Consider the following 13,258-nt stretch of genomic DNA (forward strand, 5'->3'; position numbering starts at 1 on the left):
ATGAGTTGGATTGGGCCCAAAATGAGCTAGAAATCGCTGGCAACATTTTCTTCAAAATGACCCACGCTGATCCACCGACGCGTACGTGTTCATGATGCATATGCGTCTTTAAACGGCAGGTAACTATGGCATATTTTATATCATTTTGAAGTCCCGGATGTTAGCTTTCAAACTCAACTAGAACCGTCTCATTTGGACCTCTGTAGCTCAAGTTATGATCGATTAAGTAGGAAGAGGTCAGGCTTGACAACTTTGTGACTCCTTCATTTCTTCATGAGTTCTCCCACTTTGCATGCTTTTCCTTCATTCCTTCAATCCAATCTTTGCCTTCTAAACCTGAAATCACTTAACAAACATATCAAGGCATCGAATGGAATTAAAGTGAATTAAATTTAGCTATTTTTAGACCTAAAAAGCATGTTTTCACACTTAAGCACAAATTCAGGGAGAATTACAAAACCATGCTATTTCATTGAATAAATGTGAGAAAAGTTGATAAACTCCCCTAAATTAAGTACAAGATAAACCACAAAATCAAGGTTTATCAAACTTTCCCATACTTAAACCAAGCATGTCCTCATGCTAAGAATAAAGAAGGCCAAGAACAGGGGTATGAACATTTATTCAATCCACAGAAACTATATGCAACCTATCTAAATGAATGCAACTAAATGCAAAATGATTCTATCTACTTGGTTAAAAGTAAATCAATCTCCAAGAACATATATAAGCAAGTGGGGCAAAGGTCATATGACGACTCACAAACTCTACCAATTCAAATATCAAAATGATGTTCAAATAGACTTGCAAGAAGAAAGCTCGTGAAAGCCGAAAACAAGGAATTGAGCATCGAACCCTCACCGAAAGTGTATCCGCTCTAGTCGCTCAAGTGTATAGGGTTGATCACTCAATTCTCTTCTACTCATGCTTTCCAAGATTTGTTTTTCATCTAACAATCAACAATTATTCAATGCATGCATACATTCATCATGAGGACTTATTCATAGGTTGTAATGGGGCTAGGGTAAAGGTAGGGATGTATATGGTCAAGTAAGCTTGAAATTTGAATCTTTGATTAACCTAAGATCTCACCAAACATATAACAACCTATATAATTCTAATACAATACCTAGCTACCCATGATTCCCACTTTTTCACAAACTCATGCATTCTCTTTAATTCACATCCCATATGCATTGTTATTATTACTTTGCTTTGGGGCATTTTTGTTCCCTTTTTATTGTATTTTTCTTTTTTTTATATATATTTTTGTTTCTTTTATTTTTCTATTTCTTTTTCTACATTTTTTTCCATATTTTTTTCAAAAGTATGTACAAACGTATCAATGCATATGGTTTTACATATTTAATGCATAAGCATGTACCCAATTCCCAAAAATCTTCAACAAAAATACAAAAACACACTTTCCTCTCAACCAATGTCCCAAGTTTCCCATACTCAAATGAAACACACTCTCACTAGCTGATGAGCAGATAATTTATATCGCTTTTTGGCATTGTTTTTAGTATGTTTTTAGAATATTTTAGTTAGTTTTTATTATGTTTTTATTAGTTTTTAAATAAAAATCACATTTCTGGACTTTACTATGAGTTTGTGTGTTTTTTTGTGATTTCAGGTATTTTCTGGCTGAAATTGAGGGACTTGAGCAAAAATCTGATTCAGAGGCTGAAAAAGGACTGCAGATGCTGTTGGATTCTGACCTCCCTGCACTCGAAGTGGATTTTCTGGAGCTACAGAAGCCCAATTGGCGTGCTCTCAATTGCGTTGGAACGTAGACATCTTGGGCTTTCCAGAAATATATAATAGTTCATACTTTGCCCGAGATTTGATGGCCCAAATCGGCGTTTCAAATTAGCATAAAAATTCTAGCGTCAAAAGTCAAAATGCCAGAACTGGCATAAAAGCTGGAGTTAAACGCCCAAACTGGCACAAAAGCTGGCGTTTAACTCCAAGAGAAGCCTCTGCACGTGAAAGCTTCAACGCTCAGCCCAAGCACACACCAAGTGGGCCCGGAAGAAGATTTCTGCATTAATTACTTATTTCTGTAACCCTAGGCTACTAGTTCTCTATAAATAGGACCTTTTACTATTGTATTTTAGTCTTGTCTTGGTTCTTTTGGTTCCCCCTCTGGGGCCGAAGCCAATGAACACCATTATCACTTTTGTATTTTCAATGGTGGAGTTTTTACACACCATAGATTAAGGTGTGGAGCTATGCTATTCTTCATGAATTAATGCAAAGTACTATTGTTTTTCTATTCAACTCAAGCTTATTTCTTCTCTAAGATATACACTCGTTCTTCAACCTGAAGAAGGTGATATTCCGTGATACTCATCATCATTCTCACCTATGAACGCGTTCATAACAACCACTTCCGTTCTACTTGCAATAGCTTGAGTGCGTATCTCTTAGCCTCCTGGTTCATGACGCATGGTTGCCTCGCCTGACAACCGAGCCTTCCATTCCATGAGATCAGAGTCTTTGTGGTATAGGCTAGAATCAATTGGCAGCATTCTTGAGATCTGGAAAGTCTAAACCTTGTCTGTGGTATTCCGAGTAGGATCTGGAAAGAAATGACTGTGACGAGCTTCAAACTCGCGAGTGTTGGGCGTAGTGACAGACACAAAAGGATCAATGGATCCTATTCCAACATGATCGAGAACCAACAGCTGATTATCCGTGCCGTGACAGCGCATTTGGATCATTTTCACTGAGAGGACGGGAGGTAGCCATTGACAACGGTGAAACCCAACATAAGCTTGCCATGGAAAGGAGTATGAATGATTGGAAGAAGGCAATAGGAAAGCAGAGGTTCAGAAGGAACAAAGCATCTTCATACGCTTATCTAAAATTCTCACCAATAAATTACATAAGTATCTCTATCTTATTTTATGTTTTATTTATATTTTAATTATCTTAAACTCCATAACCATTTGAATCCGCCTGACTGAGATTTACAAGATGACCATAGCTTGCTTCAAGCCGACAATCTCCGTGGGATCGACCCTTACTCATGTAAGGTTTATTACTTGGACGACCCAGTGCACTTGCTAGTTAGTTGTGCGGAGTTGTGATAAAGAGTTGAGATTACAATTGTGCGTACCAGGTTGTTGGTGCCATTGATGATCACAATTTCATGCACCAAGTTTTTGGCGCCGTTGCCGGGGATTGTTCGAGTTTGGACAACTGACGGTTCATCTTGTTGCTCAGATTAGGTAATTTTATTTTATGTTTAAGCTTTTTACTTTTTATTTTCGAAATATCTCAAAAAAAAAATAAATTATTCTATGCCTTCAGAATTTTTAAGTATGAATTCTAGAGTTTCAGATGATGCTTTTATCATCACCGGAGCCAGTTGAGTCCCATCAATTTGGCTGTTGTATGTAATGTCCTACTGAAGCTTGTTCAGCCTTGTCTAATCTCTTTAGACTAAAGCTTTAGACTAACATTGCATGATTTTTGGGATTCTTATTAAAAATTTTGAATTTCTTTATTTTCTTTTTCAAGTTAATTTTTGAAAAATACCAAAAAAATCAATAAAATCATAAAAACCAAAAATATTTTGTATTTTCTGTTTGATTCTTGTGTCAATTTTTAAGTTTGGTGTCAATTTCGTCTTTTTAACTTTTTTTAAAAATTTTTGAAAATTCATGCATGTGTTCTTCATGATCTTCAAGTTGTTCTTGATGATTTTATATGTTTGATCTTTAATTTTTATTGTTTTGTGTCTTTTCTTGTTTTTCATATGCATTTTAGATTTATTAGAGTCTAAACATTGAAAATTTCTAAGTTGGTGTCTTGCATGTTTTTCTTTTCTCAAAAAATTTTCAAAAATAAGTTATTGGTGTTCATCTTGACATTCTAAGTGTTCTTGCATGCATTATTAGTTTTGATCTTAAATTTTTATATTTTGCATCATTTAGTTGTTTTTCTCTCTCCTCATTAAAAAGTCAAAAATAAAAAAAATATATCTTTCCTTATTTTACTCATAAATTTTAATTTAAAAATTCTATCTTTTCAAATCTTTTTCAAAATCAAATCTTTTTCAATTTTCTTTTTATATTTTCGAATTCTTGCTTAAAATTTTTCAAAATCTTTTTCATTTTTCCTTTAATGCTTTTCGAAAATTTTAAAAATTGATTTTCAAAATCTTTTCCTTATTTTGCTTCATAATTTTCGAAATTACTACAAGCATTTAATGTTTTAATTCAAAAAATTTTCAAGTTGTTACTTGCCTATTAAGAAAGGTTCAATCTTTAAATTTTAAAATCATATCTTTTAGTTTCTTATTAGTCAAGTAATCAACTTTAATTTTCAAAATCAAATCTTTTTAATTTCCTTTTCAAATCTTTTTCAAAATAATTTCAATCATTTCAATCATATCTTTTTCAAAAATCAATTTTCAAAATCTTTTCTAACTTTCTATCTTTTCAAATTTGATTTTCAAATATTTTTTCAATTAATTACCTGACTTTCTGTTTGATTTTAAAAATTTTTTATTTCAATCATATCTTTTTCAAAACCACCTAACTAATTTTCTCTCTCTAATTTTCGAAAACTCCGTCCCCCTTTTTCAAAATTCTTTTTTATTAACTAATTGTTTTAAATTTTAATTTTTTTTTTAATTTTTGAATTCTAATTAATATTTAAAATAAAAACAAAAATATTTTTATTTTATTTTAATTAATTTTCGAATTTTTCTCTTCTCCTTCTTCTATTTTCCTCTTCTTCTACTCACATAAAGGAATCTCTATACTGTGACATAGAGGATTCTATACTTTCTTGTTCTCTTCTCTTTCATATGAGCAGGAACAAGGACAAAGGTATTCTTGTTGAAGTTGATCCTGAACTTGAAAGGACTCTTAAGAGGAAACTAAGAGAAGCTAAAGTACAATACTCTGAAGAGGACCTAACTGAAATTTTTGAAACAGAGAAAACAACTATGGCCGAACCCAACAACAACAATGCAAGGAAGGTGCTTGGTGATTTCACTACACTAACTTCCAATTTCTATGGAAGAAGCATCTCAATTCATGCCATTGGAGCAAACAACTTTGAGCTTAAGCCTCAATTAGTTTCTCTAATGCAACAGAATTGCATGTTTCATGGACTTCCATTGGAAGATCCCCATCAGTTCTTATCTGAATTCTTGCAAATCTGTGATACTGTCAAGACCAATGGAGTTGATCCCGAGGTCTACAGGCTTATGCTTTTTCCTTTTTCTATGAGAGACAGAGCTAGAACATGGTTGGATTCATAACCTAAGGAAAGCCTAAACTCTTGGGAAAAGCTGGTCAGTGCTTTCCTGGCCAAATTCTTTCCACCTTAAAAAATGAGCAAGCTTAGATTGGAAATCCAAACCTTCAGACAGAAGGAAGGTGAGTCCCTCTATGAAGCTTGGGAAAGATATAAGCAATTGATCAAAAGGTGTCTTACTGACATGCTTCCAGAATGGAGCATCATATGTATATTCTATGATGGTCTATCTGAGTTGTCAAAAATGTCATTGGACTATTCTGCAGGAGGATCTCTTCATCTGAAAACCCCTGCAGAAGCTCAGGAACTTATTGAAATGGTTGCAAATAACCAGTTCATGTACACCTCTGAGAGGAATCCTGTGAACAATGGGATGCCTCAGAAGAAGAGAGTTCTTGAAATTGATACTCTGAATGCCATATTGGCTTAGAACAAAATATTGACTCAGCAAGTCAATATGATTTCTTAGAGTCTGAATGGATTACAAGCTGAATCCAACAGTACTAAAGAAGCATCTTCTGAAGAAGAAGCTTGTGATCCTGAGAATCCTGCAATGGTAGAGGTGAATTACATGGGAGAACCCTATGGAAACACCTATAATCCTTCATGGAGAAATCTTCCTAATCTCTCATGGAAGGATCAACAGAAGCCTCAACAAGGCTTCAACAATAATGGTGGAAGAAATAGGTTTAGCAATAGCAAGCCTTTCCATCATCTTCTCAGCACCAGACAGAGAATTCTGAACAGAGCCATTCTGGCCTAGCAACCAGAGTCTCTGATCTATCTAAGACCACACTAAGTTTCATGAATGAAACAAGGTCCTCCATTAGATATTTGGAGGCACAGGTGGGTCAGCTGAGTAAGAAGATTACTGAAACTCCTCCTAGTACTCTCCCAAGCAATACAGAAGAGAATCCCAAAACAGAGTGCAAGGCCATAACCTTACTTGGTGTGGCTGAACTTGGAGAGAGTGAAAAGGCAGTGATTCCCAGTGAGGAAGACCTCAGGGAACGTCCATTGAACAGTAAGGAGTTCCCCTTTGAGGAACCAAAGGAATCTGAGGCTCATACAGAAACCATAGAGATTCCTTTGAACTTCCTGTTACCATTCATGAGCTCTGATATATATTCCTCCTTTAAAGAGGATGAAGATGTCACTGAAGAGCAAGTTGCTAAGTACCTTGGAAGACCCTTCCTAGCCACAGCAAAAGTTGTGATTAATGTTGATAGAGGAGAATTGGTCCTTCAATTGAATGGGGACTACCTTGTGTTTAAGGCTCAAGGATCTCCTTCTGTAACCATGGAGAGGAAGCATGAAAAGCTTCTCTTAATACAGAGTCAAACAAAACCCCCACAACCAAACTCTAAATTTGGTGTTGAGAGGCCCCAACCCTGCTCTGATTATCTGTGAGGCTCCATGAGAGCTCACTGTCAAGCTATTGACATTAAAGAAGCGCTTGTTGGGAGGCAACCTAATTTTATTTAATTATATCTATTTATTCTCCATTGCCATTTTATGTTTTCTGTAGGTTGATGATCATGCGAAGTCACAAAAACAACTGAAAAAGAAAAAACAGAATGAAAAACAGTATTAAAAACAGCACACCCTGGAGGAGAAGCTTACTGGCGTTTAAACGCCAATAAGAGTAGCAGAATGGGTGTTAAACGCCCAGTCTGGCACCATTCTGGGCGTTTAATACCAGAAATGGGCACCAGACTGGCGTTTAACGCCAGAAAGGGGCACATAGCTGGCGTTTAACGCCAGAATTGCACTCTAAGGGCGTTTTGCACGCCTAATTGGTGCAGGGATGAGAAATCCTTGACACCTCAGGATCTGTGGACCCTACAGGATCCTCACCAACCTCATTTCATTCTCTCTCACTTCTTCACACATTTTCATAATACTCTTCCCCAAATAACCTCCACCAATCACCTCCATTACTCCTCCAAAACCATTACACAACCCACCTACACCCACCCACTCAAATTCAAACCATCACTCCTTCCTTTTCCACATCATAACCACCTAAAACCCCCTTGGCCAAACAATTTACACACCTCCATCTCCTCCATCTCTTCTTTTTCTCCTCCTTTCTTTATTCTTTTGCTTGAGGACGAGCAAACCTTTTAAGTTTGGTGGAAAAGCTCAGCTTTTTTTGTTTTTCCATAACCATTTATGGCACCTAAGGCCAGAGAAACCTCTAGAAAGAGGAAATGAAAGGCAATTGCTTCCACCTTCGAGTCATGGGAGATGGAGAGATTCATCTCAAAGGTCCATCAAGACCACTTCTATGAAGTTGTGGCCAAGACTCCTCATTGAAGAGGACAAGCCCATCACTAAGAAAAGGATGGAGCAAACAAGAGAGCCCACTCGTGGACCTCAATAGGAGCATGAGGAAATTCCTCATCACGAAATCCCTGAGATGCCTCAAGGGATGTATTTTCCTCCACAAAACTATTGGGACCAAATCAACGCCTCCCTAGGAGAATTAAGTTCCAACATAGGAAAACTAAGGGTGGAGCACCAAGAGCATTCCATCCTCCTCCATGAAATTAGAGAAGACCAAAAAGTCATGAGGGAGGAGCAACAAAGGCAAGGAAGAGACATTGAGGAGCTCAAGCACTCCATAAGATCTTCAGAAGGAAGAACAAGCCGCCATCACTAAGGTGGACCCGTTCTTTAATTTCCTTGTTCTTATTTTTCTGTTTTTCGAATTATATGCTTTATGTTCTATCTATGTTTGTGTCTTTATTACATGCTCATTAGTGTCTTAGTGTCTATGTCTTAAAGCTATGAATGTCCTATGAATCCATCACCTTTCTTAAAAGAAAAATATTTTAATCACAAAAGAACAAGAAGTACATGATTTTGAATTCATCCTTGAAACTAGTTTAATTATTTTGATGTGGTGACAATACTTTTTGTTTTCTGAATGAATACTTGAACAGTGCATATTTTTTGAATTTGTTGTTTATGAATGTTAAAATTGTTGGCTCTTGAAAGAGTAATAAAAAAGGAGAAATGTTATTGATAATCTGAAAAATCATAAAATTGATTATTGAAGCAAGAAAAAGCAGTGAAAAGCTTGCAGAAAAAAAAGAAAAAAATGGCGAAAAAAATAAAAGAAAGAAAGAAAAAGAAAAAAGCAAGCAGAAAAAGCTAATAGCCCTTTAAACCAAAAGGCAAGGGTAAAATAAAAAGGATCCAAGGCTTTGAGCATCAGTGGATAGGAGGGCCCAAAGGAATAAAATCCTAGCCTAGGTGGCTAAACCAAGCTGTCCCTAACCATGTGCTTGTGGCGTGAAGGTGTCAAGTAAAAACTTGAGATTGAGCGGTTAAAGCACTACAAGAAAAATACTCATTCAGCCACACTTTTTTTAAGCTACATTCAAAAAGCGTAGCCTATTCATAGAATAGGCTACGCTTTTCTTCGTGTTGCCTTTTTATAAGAGAAAAGGATACACAAATACGGCATCATTTAAAAAGCGTAGCCTTAGGTATTATAGAAATCACTTATAAAGCGTAGCCGTAGGTTGATATCTATAGGTTCATTTTTCGTATCAAAGGAGACACTTTTAAAGAGTAGCCTATTTGTTAAGTTTTGGATGCGTTTTAAAAGTGATGCCTAATGTATCTAGAGCAAAAAACTTAACACTTAGTAATTTTTTTCCTCTTTTTCCTGAAGGCAAACTGATGACACTTAGTAAAATTTTTGTCCATTCCCTCCAAATCTCACTCACCTCCAAAGCACCTTCATCCACTTTCATAAACCCTCGTCGCCCCCCATTCCCTCCAAAGTCACCATCGCGAAGTAGAAACCCTGCCTGCCTCCAAAGCTCACCTTCGCCACGCACCCTTTCACACACACACACCCAGATTCAGAATGAGTGAACCAGAGGGAGGAGAGGAGGAAGACAGAGATGAGAGCACGAGCAAGAGACCAGAGAGTAAGAGGGGGTCACCGCTGCAACGCCGCTGCAGCCGCTGCCATCGCCGTCGTGGAGGAGGGAGTCCGGAGGAGGGAGAGGACGAAGATGCGATGCGAGAAAGAAGGAGGTTGTTTCGCCGTGCATTGTCGTCGCTCCTGGGGTCAATTGAAGCCGCCGCCGCTGCTAGGGCTTGCCGTGTTCCTGTCCTCACTTTCGGCTTCTACGATTACTTCCTGTTTGTACTCCCAACCCCTCTCTCTCTCCAACTTTCATTTCATTCTCATTTCAATTTCAATTTCGATGTCTCTGTAGGCGTTTCATTGGTGGCGTTTTTGACGCCAAGGGTGCAGATGCAATTCTCTCTTTTGAAAAGTTCTGCTGCAATCTCCCCAGACCTCTTCTTCAGGTTCTGGTTTCTATTTGGATTAGTTTTCTCAATTCGATTTTGATCCATCTGCTAATTAATTGGGTTGATTAATACCAGATCATATATCTCGCCATAATCAGTTCAACATATTATTTCATTGTAAAATCATGTTTAACAGATCATATATGATTAATGTGAATGAAGAACACTAGGTTGAGTTTAATTGAATTGAATCATGGATAAGAGCATGTTAGCTGGTTTGGAATCACTTCCAGAAGCTTATCAGCAAAGAATGGCGTCCATGATGGAACAAGTTCAAATCCGTGATAGGTACCTCCTCTTCACTCTATCTGTTAACTAATTTCATGTGTTTTGAGTTGAGCTTCATGTTCCTAAATATTCCTATCATTGAATTCAGTATTTCAAAGTTTGGTCTTTCTCCGAGACTGTGCCAACTGGAGTTAAAATTTGAGTGAAGCAAAAGGAACATATTTTTAAGTGTTTATTCATCTCCTTCAAGTCAATTTCTTAGAATTTTCATGTATTACACTGATCTAATGATCTGCATTTGCTTTTGCTAACTTTGCCAATCCACTATGCTTTCTTTACTCTCTTGATTTATTACACTGATCTAATGTTCTCAATATTCTGTAGATTCTATGAAATTTAGCATGAGTAGTTTTTGCGATTTATCCGAAATAGTAAAGTTGAGTAAAGAGTGAAAATTATAACTCTTACCATTGGTATCCATGATTCCATTATCAATGAGCTCTTGCATATTTTCTTGCAAGATAACTTTGCAGCCATGTTGTGCTAATTTATGAGACAAGTGCATTAGAGGGTTCACATGCCCTTGTGCTGGAAATGGAATAACTGGAACATGTTTGAGCTTCATCTTTTCTGGTGTTTTTGATTCTGAGGTTTAGCATTACTCTTTCTTTTAGTTGCATTGTAGCTACTGATTTAAGCTATGTACCTACCTTATTTTAATTTAACTTTTTTGCACAAGACAGCTATAAGAAATGCTTGATTACAAGTAAAGCAAGTTGATTCCTTAGTGCCAAACAGAGTTGGAGTTTTGGTTCCAATTTTAGAGTTGTCTTCAGGGATTATTAAGTAACTTTTTAACTTTGAATTTGCTAGTATATTTCTTATAGGAAGGGCGTCTTTGGGAATTGGGAAGGGTATATTAAATTGTGACTAAAAGGAAACCTTTTTACTAGTATACTTTGTGGCAGGATTTATTGTAATTTTGAATCTCTCAATGATTTTTATTGTTGCTTTATGATGTGGAGGCTGCTGTGAGTTAAGAGATTGGAGTCATTCTCAGGTTTGATTTGCATTTATTTAATTTTCTATAGCGAATGTGATTTCTTTTCAAGTAGGTGCTTCTCTATGTGGATGAGAAGAAAATAGCAACTTGTTTTTCCAATGATTATTATGGTATTTAATTAAACTGATATAATCTGCAATGCAGTTTTTTGTACCTTTGACTATTGTATCAACATGTAGATAACCTCTCTACTGAATCTATTGCTCAGATATTCAGAAAAAAGAAGCCCAAGAAGTAAAACTCAAACTTGTTTACAATTTCATAATTACTAAGGGAGGAATCTATTGCTCAGATAACCTCTCTACTGAATCTGTTGCTCAGATAACCTCTCTTTATGAAGTTTCATGCATTGGAGGAATCATTGCATTTTTTCCTCCTTTTCTGCAACTTTTCTAATAAAACATCATGTGACATTTTCAGGAAAATGAGATATAAATTCAAAATATGTATGATGAAGTTCTATGAAGGGTTAATGCAGATAATTAACTGAAGTGCTGAAGCCAATTTATATCCTGGTGCAATAACTTCGACAGTTAAGTGCTGAAGCTTGGGTAGATATATTCTAATATTTTTTTTGATTATTTTCTTTGCTTCTCACTAAGGACATTATTTTGTGTTATCAACTTCAAATTACAGAGGCAGTTGGATACTTACTTTCTCCTTGCTCACATGTGCTCTGTCAAGCTTAAAGAATGGACGCTTGTCCTGTTTACTTCTATTAAGAAGTTCTAAGGTATGCTTGGATTCATTGACATGATTGCAACAACAACGGTGTTAAAATAAATGGTAAAAATGTAATAGATGATGAAAAATAGAATCCTTAATCATTTTGTTATATATATAATATGAGGTGACAAAAGCAATAACACTGACATGATATAATTATGTTAACTATGTCGAACTGGTACAAGGCTAGAAAACTTGGCTTTTGACCTATCTTACATTCTCTTATAAGTTTTTCATTTTTATCTTTTTTGTGTGTTTTTCTGTTTCATTTTAAAGTTTGTTCCTTTTACTTGATCTCCATGTCTAAAGGCATTACTGTGTTATAGAACTGATTTTTTTGTGGGAAAACTCCCCCCTCCCCATCTTTTTTCCCTGGATCTTATGTGAGCTATGATAGCTCTGTTCAGAAGGGTATTTCAAAAGTTGAGAAGGAAGCCAAGGTAGTATTGATAATGACAAGAGATCACTAGAAACTTACCTGCAATCTTCAGTTAAGAAGTTGAAAGTCTCAATTTTAGGTGTATGAAACAAGATTGAGCTAGTTTTTAAGGATACTATTGTCTCTGCTGAACAGGAATAGAGAAAGAATCTGTGTTGGTTCAATATTCTATTAAGGAATGTCAAACAACGAAAAGGGGTTGCACTCTCCGGAGAGAGATATTGAGAGCTATTTCAAAGAAAAATGATGAAATGATTAAATTAAGAACTAGTTAGCTTTGTCTCAAATTGGTTTAATGAATTTCCATATGAACTGCTTCTTTCCTTGTTTTACAGTTGGTTTATCTTGACATTCTCATGCCACCATTAATATAGAAACGGTAGCAACTTCCAAATTTTTTTGCAGCCTGGTTTATCTATTTTTGTAATTTTTTTGAGGATTTGTTGTTCTGATATTTGGAGTTTTACAATCTTGTGTAATTTCTGCTTCTTACTATGTTAGAGTTTGCTTTGCATTTTGCTTTATTATTTTGCATCTTGCTTTATTAGGGTTTGTAGTTGTTATTAGTGTTATTCTCTCATTGGAAACCAAGTACCAGCAGGTTTGGTAGTTGTTATTAGTGTTATTCTTAAGGAAGCTGGATTACTTTTTTGGGATAAACTGATTATTATGGATTAAATTACATGCTGAATGGCATGCATTTACGATGGATATCATGAAATAATTATTGATATATTGGATGCATGTCTCATTGGCAATGTGATATTGGTTTCATTATTGTTCTCTCTTGCCTTTGGTCACCCCTTTTGCATACAGGACCAGGCTTCTGATGTTGGTGTGCTTCTTGCCGATACTGATGGGATCTTCCACTCAATCAAGGTCTGTTTTTATAACCATTGGTAGAATATGCTTATAGTAAGGATTTGCATCATTATGGTAGTCTCTTTGGACATTTTGATCTGAGAATTAATATATTTATTTTACCATGAGTTGCATCAATTATTGCTGCTGCAATGCCACATGTATAGTTCAGTTGAATAAAGTGTTGTGCATGCTCTGTTCTGTTGTAAATTAGATAGGAAGAAGAATAACTTAATATTATTGATATTGTTATGTTTAGATGAACTTAAATTTATCAATTGTCAATCATGTGCATTATTGTTATGAAAATATTGTGCTGATTTCGA

The 13,258-nt window shown here is 35.8% G+C and overlaps 1 protein-coding gene across 1 annotated transcript; it reads left to right on the forward strand.

Annotated features, from left to right (window-relative positions):
* The first annotated feature begins 9,197 nt into the window (after positions 1 to 9,197).
* LOC110270842 (uncharacterized) lies at positions 9,198 to 11,396 on the forward strand. The gene is made up of 3 exons (XM_021120441.2): positions 9,198 to 9,441; positions 9,519 to 9,612; positions 11,327 to 11,396. The coding sequence occupies exons 1-3, from the start codon at positions 9,198 to 9,200 to the stop codon at positions 11,394 to 11,396; spliced, it is 408 nt and encodes a 135-aa protein (XP_020976100.1).
* Positions 11,397 to 13,258: the final 1,862 nt, after the last annotated feature.

The sequence above is a fragment of the Arachis ipaensis genome, chromosome B1, assembly GCF_059453495.1.
Source record: "Arachis ipaensis isolate K30076 ecotype BB chromosome B1, ASM5945349v1, whole genome shotgun sequence".
Lineage (NCBI taxonomy): Eukaryota > Viridiplantae > Streptophyta > Magnoliopsida > Fabales > Fabaceae > Arachis > Arachis ipaensis.